This window comes from Patagioenas fasciata, chromosome 4, assembly GCF_037038585.1.
Source record: "Patagioenas fasciata isolate bPatFas1 chromosome 4, bPatFas1.hap1, whole genome shotgun sequence".
Lineage (NCBI taxonomy): Eukaryota > Metazoa > Chordata > Aves > Columbiformes > Columbidae > Patagioenas > Patagioenas fasciata.
Window position 1 is genome coordinate 25,806,960 of NC_092523.1, and position 12,284 is coordinate 25,819,243.

General features: G+C 45.1%; 1 protein-coding gene across 1 annotated transcript; it reads left to right on the plus strand.

Annotated features, from left to right (window-relative positions):
* Nucleotides 1–6,507: 6,507 nt before the first annotated feature.
* On the plus strand, nucleotides 6,508–11,665 carry UCHL1 (ubiquitin C-terminal hydrolase L1). The gene is made up of 9 exons (XM_065836805.2): nucleotides 6,508–6,629; nucleotides 6,767–6,778; nucleotides 7,086–7,214; nucleotides 8,310–8,460; nucleotides 9,869–9,954; nucleotides 10,030–10,077; nucleotides 10,451–10,520; nucleotides 10,898–10,956; nucleotides 11,239–11,665. The coding sequence occupies exons 1-9, from the start codon at nucleotides 6,597–6,599 to the stop codon at nucleotides 11,323–11,325; spliced, it is 675 nt and encodes a 224-aa protein (XP_065692877.1). The 5' UTR covers nucleotides 6,508–6,596; the 3' UTR covers nucleotides 11,326–11,665.
* Nucleotides 11,666–12,284: the final 619 nt, after the last annotated feature.

The following is a 12,284-nucleotide window of genomic DNA, read 5'->3' on the forward strand; positions in this document are numbered from 1 at the left end:
ACCACCTTGAAAATACTTGTGAGTCACTGTATTTATATTCTTCCAACTAACTGACAACATTGCTCAGCTCTCTTATTTTTTCCCCCCTACTCTCCTCTGACTTAGGAGCAGATAGTGCTCAGGAGATGATTTGGAGTGGCCTTTCATTTTGTTTCAGAGGAAATTCAGCCAGACTCTTCCAGGAGTCCCAGAGGAGAGGCTGTGAATGCTTTCTGGGTGCTATATGTGGCTGGCAAGTATTCAAAAGCAAATCTAAGGACAGAATTTGTTAACTAAGTTGTGACTGAAGCAACTGAAGACTGCAGGGGAGAAGCAGACTGGGGTCACTCCAGGATGGCCTGGCACAACACAGCACTTGGGAAGAGGTACAGTGTTGTACAAAAGACTGTATTGCAAGGGTCAGGTGCTGCTATTTACATCTCTCACAACCAGTAGTTTAATTCACGTGGCTCATCTTATTTTCTCTTGGGTCTGTTAATCTGAGGTTAGCATTGACTGGATGAAAATGTAAGTAGGAATGTAAATCCTTATCACAGATCATCCAAGTGCTAGATCAAAATTAGGATTCATTATTATTAGCTGTTACGTGTATTACACTAAAACACTGCACAAAATTAGGTCCTCTTACTTGAGATGTATATTTTACCTATCTAGATAAAAGCACTAACAAAACAAAGACAGAGGGAGGAAGGACTGTTCTCTACTAGACTAGAAAGATGGATTGTTCCTACCTATAGAGGAAAAAGGGTGGCTTGCTAACATCACCAAAGAAAGCATTTGAGGGAAAGAAGACACATGCCAATTGCCTAGGTGCCAATATACATACTATCACTGTGCCTTTGATAGACACCATCACTATATGGTGGACACAATTCTGCAGAGGAAGAAGGTGAAGAATGTTAAGCATCCTGCCAGATGTATCTGTATTCCAGAAAACCACAGCCACATTCTTCAGAATTGAGACTCTCAAAGCAGGTCTTCAAAGATACATTTTAGCACTTTAACACTTAAAGATTTCCAGAAGATTCATTGCATTCTCTAGAGCTTGGGTTTTGTGTACTGGAGGACTTGGCTGTAGTTCAGAGCAATTGCAGAATCACTGGTGGCAGTCAATACACACAAAGAGAGTCCTTGGCAGAGCAGCCCCTCTTATCAGCCTGACCCTTTTATCTGCGTAGCCTCAGTGTTACCTTTCTCCAGCGGAGCTTCATCACAGGTCAGAGCCAGAGCTCCACATCCTTCAGCATGTCTCCACCTCAGCAGTCCTTAGTCATTACATCTAACCAAAACATCCCCTCCTTGTGGAGAAGGGGACAGGAGAACCTAACTTTTCCAACCTTTACATTAAGTAATGGAAGATTTGGTGATTTTCCACCGTTCCCTACTCGACTCTGAGCTGCTTTGAATTTCTTACACTTCCCAGTCTTACCCCTGCTTGACATTTGAGACATTTTAGCCTAGAGCTCTTGGCCCATAGACCTGGAGAACGGCTGCCAGCAGCAGTAACTGGACTTACATTGCCCCACAGCCCAGGGCTGCAGTCACTGAGACTCCTCACAGAAGTATTTAAGTTAATGTGGCTGCAATTCAGAAACCAACATGGGCCTCTCTTCCTACTCAAAGCTTTCATGGACGCAGGCCCTCTATAAAAGCAGTAATCTGTGCTTGCCCTCTTGATCTCTCTGATCTTCTAATTAAAGGCTGGGGCACTCACACGCAGGAATTACTGCTGTGCTCCAGACAATTCAGCAGAAGAGAAGGGGATGTTACTGCCTTACACACACCCCTGATACCCGCTGTCACTGCAGTGGCCTTAGATATGTTTGTCATGTTTTATGTTTGGTACCTTGTGACACAGTGTACTGGATCTAGCTGGGATGGAGTTAATTTTCTCCACAGCAGATGGTATGGGGCTGTGTTTTGGACCTGTGACCAAAACAGTGCTGATAGCACAGGGATGTTTAGCTGTTGCTGAGCAGTGCTTGCACAGCATCAAGGCCTTCTCTGTTTCTCACGGTGTCACTTCAGCCAGAAGGCTGGGGGTGCACATAAAGTTGGGAGGGACACAGCTGGGATAGCTGACCCCAACTGACCAAGGAGATATCCCACACCAGATTGTGTCATGCTCAGCAATAAAAGCTGGGGGAGATGGGGTGAGCTTTCCAAGGGCCATAGATCAGGGACTGGCTGAGCATAAGTTGGCTGGTGGTGAATGACTGGTTTTTGCATAATTTTATTTTTTCTTCTCCCTCCCCCTTTGCTTATTAAATTGCTTTTATCTCAACTCACAGCTTTTCTCGCTATTGCACTTCTGATTCTCTCTCTCATTGCACTGGGAGGGAGTGAACAAGCAGCTGTGTGGAGCTGAGCTTCCTACTTCGGTTAACCCACAACATATAAGACTTTCTCCAGCATCTAATCTGGGAGAAAGGCTGTGTTCAACTAATACCTATTCTTTATTTTGGAAAAGCTATATGCATTTGGTGGTATAGCTGGATAGTAGGAATAGTGGTATAGCAGTGAAAGAGAGTATATAATATAATCACTTGGTGGAACCTATATGCAAATGCAGTTGGGGGCAATTCCTTTACATCTGTCCTTTACAATACTGCAGACATAGACATGTTTAGAGACCCTAACATGGAAAACATTAGTGGTGAAAAATAAAGGCAATGTTTTATGAGCTTTCCAGTTACCTGCTGCATACAAGTTGCTAAATGATGGGAAATTGTCTTACTTCACAGCCAGGTATCTACCAGGCTAAAAGCCTGTTATGCTTTTGGGAAGCCTGTGTAGTCCTTGTGGACAGAAATAAAGTGGTGAGCTGCAAGGTAAAATATGTATCCCTCTGTCATCACTAGGAAGTCAAGGTTGGATTCATCTATCTAAAAGCCAGTGTCCCCACTGTAAACCTCTACACCTGAACTGTGTCCCATAGGCTCTCTTTATAGTCAAGGGAGAGAAACTACTGTTTCTGGAGCACAATTTGTCTGAGCCCAGAGCTAACATCTCTTGTCCATTGACTCATGCTATCAAATTTATTATTCTTGCTGCAGATTATGAAGGCATCCTAAATGTCCCTACAACAGATGGATGGATGCTACCTTAGCTGCACTATGACTTGTCTGGACTAGCCTTTGGCAAAATTAGTCCTAGCAGCTCTTCAAGAATGCTGCATTTCTGCATACATCAATCTTTCTCAAGCACACTACTATGGTATAACTCAACTAGCATAACTGCCCGCAGTCAGGGTTTAACCCCAGCCTAGCAGATGTACTTACAGTAAGTAATCACAGCAATCTTAAATACCTTCAGCTCTCTGTAGGGTAAGTAAAAACAGGCAGTAACCAGGAGAATGGTGACATGCAGTGATGGGTTCCTGTGGCTCCTGTGCTTGCACCCTGCTGCCCTGGGCACCACCAGCCAGCTACGGACAATAGTTGTTTGTTGGAGAGGTTGGGAGTAGGGAATTAAGGAGATTTCCAGGAATGGGTTTGGGGTCCTTCTTTTGGTGAGCAAGTCATACTACAATAAAATTAGGAAAGACACAGGTCTGTGGGTTTTGCTAGGTATGTGTGGATAGTGTAACTGAAGAAAGGGACTTGCACTGCCTCAGAGCTTAGATTTTCACATAAGAATAGAAAAATTATTTTCTAAAGAACAGTTTTCAACCTTAGCTTCCATTTCTGCATTGTCTAAGGCCAGCTTTGTCTCCAGCACCACCATGCTTGTCATAGCTACTTCTGTTAGGAGATCTTCTGAACTCTTCCTTACCGTAGCCTTCCACTGAAACTTGGAGACAAAGTAAATATTAACCCTGAGTCCCACATTTAAGAGAAAGAAGTCTGCCAAAAGGTTATATATGCAGCAAAGATTTTTCTGTATGCTCCTTCTAGATTAGACATCAGAGAAAAAGCTTTACTCACAGACAGTGTCATAATACCACAAGTACTGTAATATTTGAACAATGCAGAAAGTTCACAGGTATTTCCAGTCACTTCTTCTGGTGACTTGATTTTATTGCAATAACAGGAATGCATTGGGTTAAATGTGCTAGGTACATCTACCTACACTGAGGAAGGATGGTCCAGAGACTTCCTCTTCTGGATATGACACAGTACTCACTTTTATGTGACTTTCCCAAGGCAGGCATCTTTATGCAACTGTAGCAGGTTTTTAGCAGTTTTGCTATCACAGAATCACAGAATGTTAGGGGATTGGAAGGGACCTCAAAAGATCATCTAGTCCAATCCTCCTGCCGGAGCAGGAACACCTAGATGAGGCTACACAGGGATGCGTCCAGGCAGGTTTTGAATGCCTCCAGAAAAAGAGACTCCACAACCTCCCTGGGCAGCCTGTTCCAGTGCTCTGTTACCCTTACTGAGAAGAAGTTTCTTCTCAAATTTAAGTGGAACTTCTTGTGTTGCAGTTTGAACCCATTACCCCTTGTCCTACTGTTGGTTGTCACCGAGAAGAGCCTGGCTCCATCCTCATGACACTCACCCTTTATATATTTATAAACATTAATATGGTTACCCCTCAGTCTCCTCTTCTCCAAGCTAGAGAAACCCAGCTCCCTCAGCCTTTCCTCATAAGTGAGATGCTCCACTCCATCATCTTTGTTGCCCTGCGCTGGACTCACTGTTTATTTAAAATTAATGTAATGGTAGATTTGGCAGATTCCCCTTTAGAAATGATCACTCCTGCTATGGCCCCTGCACAGTGTTTGCAGTCTCACCTGACAGCCCAGGCACAGAAGCCATCCCAGTGATGCATCTGTAACCTGGGCATCTGAGCATGGCCATTGCTCCAAGGCAGGCTGAAATTAAAACCACCATTTGCCACTGCGCAATTCAGAAATAGGATTTTTCTTGCCATTTTTAGCCTTCCCTGTTGTAGGCTGCAAGATGTGTGCTTTGCCATCCTCTCAGAGCTGTGTGCAGGCTCTCCTGCAAGGTCCATTAGCATCATCCTTATGCATACAAGTTGCTTTGCTGTACTTGCATCTTACAGTGCGTGAAGGTAAGATCACAAAAGGTGAGACAGTCAAAGATACTATATATATAATAAATATATTGGGGCCATTTTTTAGCTTGCTTATAGGTATCAATGGCTGTTTTCAGCTAAAAAGAGAGAGGAAAACCCAGAAGTAAATAATACTGTAATTCACTGTGAACCTTACCCCCCTTCTCCCTGAAAATCTTCGGTTTTGAACAAAGTACTGCTCTTACCTGTACTGAGATAGACTGAGTCACAGGATCACGGGATACTTCAGATTGGAAGGGCTCTCCGGATGTCTCTAGAACAACCTCCTACTAAAAGCATGATCAGCTACAAGATCAGCCTGGGTTGCTCAAGGTTCTATCCTGTCCACAAACATCCCAACTTTGCACATAAAATACAAAAAACTTTTTGTTATCCTGTCCTTTCTTCACAAAGTCTTGTATCAGGTGGAGCCAATGTGACACTGTATCTTGAATGTTTTACAGCCATATTTCAAAGATTAAACCATCAGTCTTTTTCCCCAGGCATTCATTGTAAACTCATGAAGACTCATAAATAGGTCCCAATTTAAATATATAGTGTGTGCAACCACCTAATATGAATGGTCCCCCACTAACTTACAGTGCCGTAGATCTACAGTTAAATTTGTTTGAAAGTAGGCAAGTACTTAGAATTTTTGCCGCACTGGGGTCCAAATCATTCTGCACCAGTGTGGGAAACCAAAGAAAGAAAGCCATCAAAACCAAACAGACTGCAGACAGGCAGCTGACTATTTTGCTCAGTATTTACATTGTTTTAAAGGTAATGGTGGAGCATCTCTTGGCTATCCACAAGGCTCCCATCTGGCTGTTTACCAGTGAAGTCTGAAAGCCTGTTTGGACTCCACGTGATTTCTAGTATTTCAAGTAGGTTGGTTTCGTTTCTTTGTTCAAAGATGCTTTAGTCCAAAGACATTCTGTCGAGAAACTGTCAGGTCATGAATAAAAGATAAAAAGCCCCGCATGTTATAACCAATTTCTCTGGGTGGGTTCAGGAACTGGTTCACGCTGCATAGATGTAATCCTCAGACAGGAGATTTTGGGATGGTTTTATAGTCATACTGAAATTTTAAAAATAAGTATTTAATGTTTGAGTATCAAAACCATCGTATGCTTTATGCAATACAACACAGCGTGGGGGTGAAGGGCAAGGGCCGCTGTCCCCACCCCGGTCCCACTGCTTCTGGCACTTTCTCCACAGCAGCGTAAGGCGGGCCGGGGTCCTCCCGCTCCCGCGGAGGAAGCGGGACTCAGGGCCGGGCAGTGCCTCCGACCCCCGGCAGCCCCGGCCGAGCTCCTCCCGCCCCGCGGCTCTCCCGACACCGACTCCCGCAACCGCCCGCCCTCCCGGGCTGGCACCGGCGCACCCCGCGCCCCCCTCGCTTTGGTCGTGCCCTGCTCCTCCCTCTCCCCCCGCCGCGACGCGAAGTGGGCCAGCCCGCCCCTATATAACAGGTGGGTGGGCGGCTCCCTGCTGCAGCGTCGACGGTTGTGGGGTTTGTGTGCGGTCAACGTTGTCGTGCCTGGGGCGTAGCCTACCTGCTCCCTGCAGCCATGGCCTGGCAGCCTATGGAGATCAACCCCGAGGTGTGTGAGGGGCGGCGGGGCCGTGGGGAGAGGAGGGGGCTGAGGGATCGGGCCTGGGTCGTGAGGCTGGGATGGGGGTGGGCGATGCGGCACCCTCTCTCCAGCACTCACCGCTTTTCACCTGTATTGTCTTCCAGATGCTGAACAAAGTGAGTCCCCGCCGCAGGCGGACACCGCCCTTTCTCTCTCCATCCCTTGGCATCCCGCCGTGCCGGGGCAGCCCCGGTTGGAGCGGTACCGCTGCGCGGGGCGCGGCCGCACCTGCGGAGCGGCGCTGAGGCCGCGCCCTCCCCAGGGGGCGCCCCCTCGGGCGGGTGGTGCCGGCGGCGGCGGCGCCCGGGCGCGGCCGGCAGGTGGCGCCGCGGCACCGCGCGTTGTGCTGTGTCACTGGGGGGGCAGCGGGGGTGGGGGTGGGGGTGTCTCGGCCCTACCTCCCGGCCCCTGTGACCCCTGCAGGTGCTGTCCCGCCTGGGGGTGGGTCCCGGCTGGCGCTTCGTGGACGTGCTGGGCTTCGAGGAGGAGGCGCTGGGCGCTGTGCCGGCCCCGGCCTGTGCGCTGCTCCTGCTGTTCCCCCTCACCGAGCAGGTGGGTGGTGTCCCTCGTGGGGTGCTCCTGAACGGCTCTCCTTCACAGGTCCTTAGGGCTGGAGGTGACGGCTGGATGGGTCAGGTCTCAGGCACTGAGCCTGTGACTGCCCTAGTGCTGTATGGGGTTTCTGCTGTCACCTTAGGCAGGCAAACTAGGCCATGCCTGCCCCAAGCACCCCTGGAGAAAAGAGCAGGCTTTTAGCAGCAATGTCTGTGCCTGCTGGCTGACAGCGGGTAGTGGCGGCTGCTCTCAGGAGTGTGCCTGAGTCATCTTTCCAAGCATCAGATGGTTGGGAGTGGGTTTGGCTTTTGTTGGGGGTGATGGGCAGTATCTGCTGGGCGCTTGGTCCCAGACTCCAAATAGCCTGAACTAAAATGAACTGAGCAACAAAACAAGATCTCTTATTTCAATGCTTCTATTACACTTTCTGTATCAGACTGAGGAAAAAAGACATGAGCAGTCTTAAGTGTGAGGAATAGCAATTCTGTTACCATGCTGAATCATTGTCTGGAGAGGCCTAAATACTTATGTATGATTAATATATTTAGTCCAGTTGATGCTAAGGAAGTAGAAGAGGAGATGGATGTTGAAATAAAGTATATTTAGTGGGTTCTTTAAAGGAAGGGCTTCAGCCTTTTAGTAGTGATGGGTGTTATTTACACTTGTCTATGCATTATTCTGAGGGGGAGGGGTTTGTGATGGGGAGTAACATAAAGGTACAAAGGCAAACTGTTGCATAGATGTGCTGAGTAGTCTCATTAAATGGACCAAGACAATGGAGAGAGAGATAAAAGAGCCTGTCCATTATATGATTTCCCACCCCAAGCTATTTCCAGTATACAGAACAGATGGAGAGGCCAAGAACAGTGCCTTTGGGTATGACTGAGTCATGCTGGTAGGCCATCAAGATTTGGCCTGTATCCAGTATAAACATACAATGCTTTACTGGACCTATGCCACGAAGATGACTTTCTGGGTAAACCTTTATCCAGTTTTGGTATTGATTCTCCTGCACAACTCATTTGTGTAGTAGTTTGCACAATGAAAAGATACCACTGTGGTGAAATGCTTAAAACAGTTACATGTTCACAGCATGAGAACTTCAGGAAACAGCAGACTGAGAAAATAAAGGACCAAGAAATCAGTTCCAAGGTGTATTTCCTGAAGCAGACAGTCAGTAATTCCTGTGGGACAATTGGTCTGATACATGCAGTTGCTAATAATAAAGACAAACTGAAGCTTGGTGAGTATGAATATTCTGAAGTGCTTGAATTACCATTTTTTTTGTGACAGTAAGATTGAGTTGGGTATGGGCTATAGGAGGCACCTGGGACTTTGATGAAAGCCAAGTTAGGGCATGCTGTACTGCTTCAGTTGGTAAGTGGGTTTTTTAGCTTGGGGGGGGGGGGGGGGGGGGGGGGGGGGGGCATGTGGTCTCATCTACTGCCTGAATTGCAGGAAGGAATGTACTTTGGCTCTTGTCTGCTATCTGCAGTGGTGTCATCCCTAATGTGATGCAATAGGAAAAGGGCACAGTAGGGCTAGTGCAAGTCTGTCTGTAATTAGGAAGTATCATATTCAGAAGTATCTATTGACATTGGTGCTGATGATGTTAACTGAAGAGATCAAGTTCTTCATGCCACTTATGTGAACAGACTTGCTCTTACTTGCTATTTACAGTAGCCTGTAAATAAGTCTAAAATATGTTCTATTTTTGCTGGGAAAGTAGTGTAGGGTCATTGGGAGTTGGACTAGATGACCTCTGAAGAGTTCCAGCTCAAACTATTTTATGATCCCATAAGGGTCTGTAATAAGACTTCTGCAGAGATAATAGTTCTGATGGTTCTGTTCCTATGCAGAAGAATATAAAACTGGCCTAAGCAATGAGTGGGTTGAAGCTCATATGAAATAGGGTTACAAGTACTTGTCAAAACAGGGTTGTCGTTGAGTCCAGGAAGTCCTTTATTCAAAGACTAGAGATTTGCAAAATGTAACGTACTTTCATTATTCCAAGAGAACTTGAACCCTTTGGGTGGTGTGGGCTTCCTTCTTATACAAAGGAAAATACATATGGAAGGCTAAATGAGAGTAGCTTTGCTGGATCCTTCTTGAGGATTCTCTGCAGCACATCTTTTATGTAACACTAGAGCTCTGTGGATATTAGTACTGTGCTACTAATTTATGTTCTGGAAAAAAAAAAAAACCATGAAGTAATCCTAGGATGAGGAAGCACTGTGTTCATCTGAAGGCAGTGAGACAATTCCATCTACTCATATTCTCTTAGTTGATACTTATGTGTCCTTATGGCTGCCACCTCTTGAATTTCTTCAAAATGGGGCTGAACACCTCTGCTGAATCTACAAGGAGAGAATCAGAAAAGCTAAGTCCCATTTGAAAGTGAGTTCCAAGAGGAATATCCGCAGTACCCTGCAGTATTTGAACTGTGGCGGTTTGTGTAGATTGTTGTTAATGGCTTCTGGATAAATATCTTACTTCAAGTGGTAGTCGTAATATGCTTATGCTGGAGATGGTTCCAGGCTGAGTGTAATGACTCATAGTTAGTGCAACAAGGACTAGTTACTGTGGGCTGCATCTGAACTCTAACTGGTACTCTACCTATACTAAATTAGTTGTTTTATTATGTTGTGTAGATGAGGGATCTGCTCTGAAGAAGTTTCTTGAAGAAACAGCTGATCTGTCTCCTGAAGAGAGAGCTAAACTTTTTGCAAATAATAAGGTATATGAACCACACAAACTGCTGATGGTTATTAGCACTTAGGGATGTAGTAACCTGTATCTGCTTTTTCTTAAGGCTATACAAGAAGTCCACAATTCAGTTGCACAAGAAGGACAATGTCGGGTAAGATAATATGTAAAATCTTGGGAGAAGGGGTTAATAAAGATGGTGGAACAAGACAATCTTTTGCCTGGCTGATAGCTGTTACAGCTTATGAGGAAACAAAAATTAGTAACTTGTGGGTGAATGCTTGTGTAGAGCTTCTTTCTCAAACATGGATTGAAAATTTGGGTTCAGACTCAGTCTGAAAATAACTTTACATTAGGATTTCTGGCACTTGATCTTGTAGAGGTCTTGCAGAGACCTCTTCAGGTGAACTTAAATTTTTAGTCCTCTGCTGTTGCTTTGTTGCTGACATCTCTGAGTAGACATGAGTAGGGTTCTCAGTACTAGGCTTTTTTCAGTCTAACAAATGTATCTAATGGTCTCTCCTAAGGTTGATGACAACAGTGTGAACTTCCACTTCATCCTGTTTGTTAATGTGGATGGGCATCTGTATGAACTGGGTAAGGTCCTGAGAGCTCTGGAGTTGGACTGGGCCTACTTTACACTGTACAGCAGTGGCGGGGGCTCACGCTAGATACTTGGTGCTGGTTAAACTGTTGATTGAGGCTCTCAAAGCCAATAAATAATTTATATCTTCACTTGAATATTTTAGTTGAAGATGGGTTGTACTGAAGGCCTAGGTCTCTTGTAAACCATGTAATCTCCTGTGGAGCTGGGAATACTTAGTCCCCTTCTCACTGAAGCTATGTATTGACAATTTATTTTGACCTCTGAAGTGTCTTTGTGTGTGCACTTGTTTTCTTGGGCCTGCTATGCTCACTTCTGCTAATTCGGAAATAATATTAAATACACTGAGTGACAAGTCTTTCTTTCACAGATGGGCGTATGCCATTTCCTGTAAACCATGGCACAAGCTCAGATGACTTATTACTGAAGGTAAGACTTCTCCTTTGTGTTTCCCTAAAAACAAGGCTTATAAAAGGGTGAGAGGCATGCATGCAGTGTATAGTGGCTGTACCTACTTGCTATACAAGTTGGTGCTTCTTACACCGTGCTAACAAGGTAGTATTGTGCCACAGAGCTAGTGATCTGCAAAGTATATTTATTAGCTGGTGCTACAAGACCTTGAGACTTTGGGACCCAGAGAGGAGCTGCAATGACTTGGTCTCTACAACAAGTGTGTTCTGATAGTCTTAACAGCTTTTTTTTCCTTTCAAGGATTCTGCTAAGATCTGCAGGCAATTTACAGAACGTGAAAAAGGGGAAGTTCGTTTTTCTGCTGTGGCTTTGTGCAAGTCTGCCTGAGACACTGAAGAGATGCAAGGAAAACAGTCTAATAGCACACCAGTAAATGCAGTCTAAACTCCAGTGCTTCAGTACTTGTTAAACACAGCTGTTCTGGTAACTTAAATTGTTTCCACCTTTTGCTATACACAGGAGCAACATCAGCTGAGCTTGTGCTAAAGGATGAGCTCAAGTTTTAATGTGAATGGTTCGGACACAGCAGATGTCTTTAGACTCTTTTTTCACATGTTGAGTAGAAAATGCTTAACAGGGCTTGTTTAATCTGTGTCATGTTAATTCAGCTATTGGTTGATATTTCCTTGTCCTAAATGAGAATAAAATCTTCTGCTGGAAGAGTAAATGGACTAATGTGATCACTTTCTCCGAAAAGAGTTGTGTGCCATCCTCTATAAGCCTCGTTTTCAAAGTACCCTCAAAGTGTTCCTCTGAGCAAAAAGATCAGCCTTCTGTTAAGAGGACGATTACTTTTACTAGTGTCCCAAAGGCCTCTAAGGATGGAGAGGAGCACCACTGTCTGTGCAATGTTTCAGTGCTGCACTACACTTCTGGCAATGGTTTTCATAATGTCCAGTCTGAAACTCTTAAGCTGCAATTTGCCACCCTGAATATTATAGTTAGAGAGGTAAGGTGTGATAAGCAAACACTCAAATGTGAAAGCTGTCCCCCCCTTAAATAGAGGCTCTTTGTATTAATGCTACAGGCAACAGAATAGCCACTGAATTGGCTGCTGGTGTTTCCTTGCAGGAGATACCATTTGAATTTTTTTTTTTTTTCCTACTTGTGGTTAAAAGAAACCTGCTGGCTAGCGCTGAACACAGTCCTTGGCTATACAGTGTGTGGTTATTAACTTGTGATTCTGTTAGGAAGGCCTTGGAAGAGCATATGCTACCTATCCATTCCAAAATTACCTTAAAGAGAAACCCATACTACCTGAATTTTTACTAGTAGGATGAAATTTT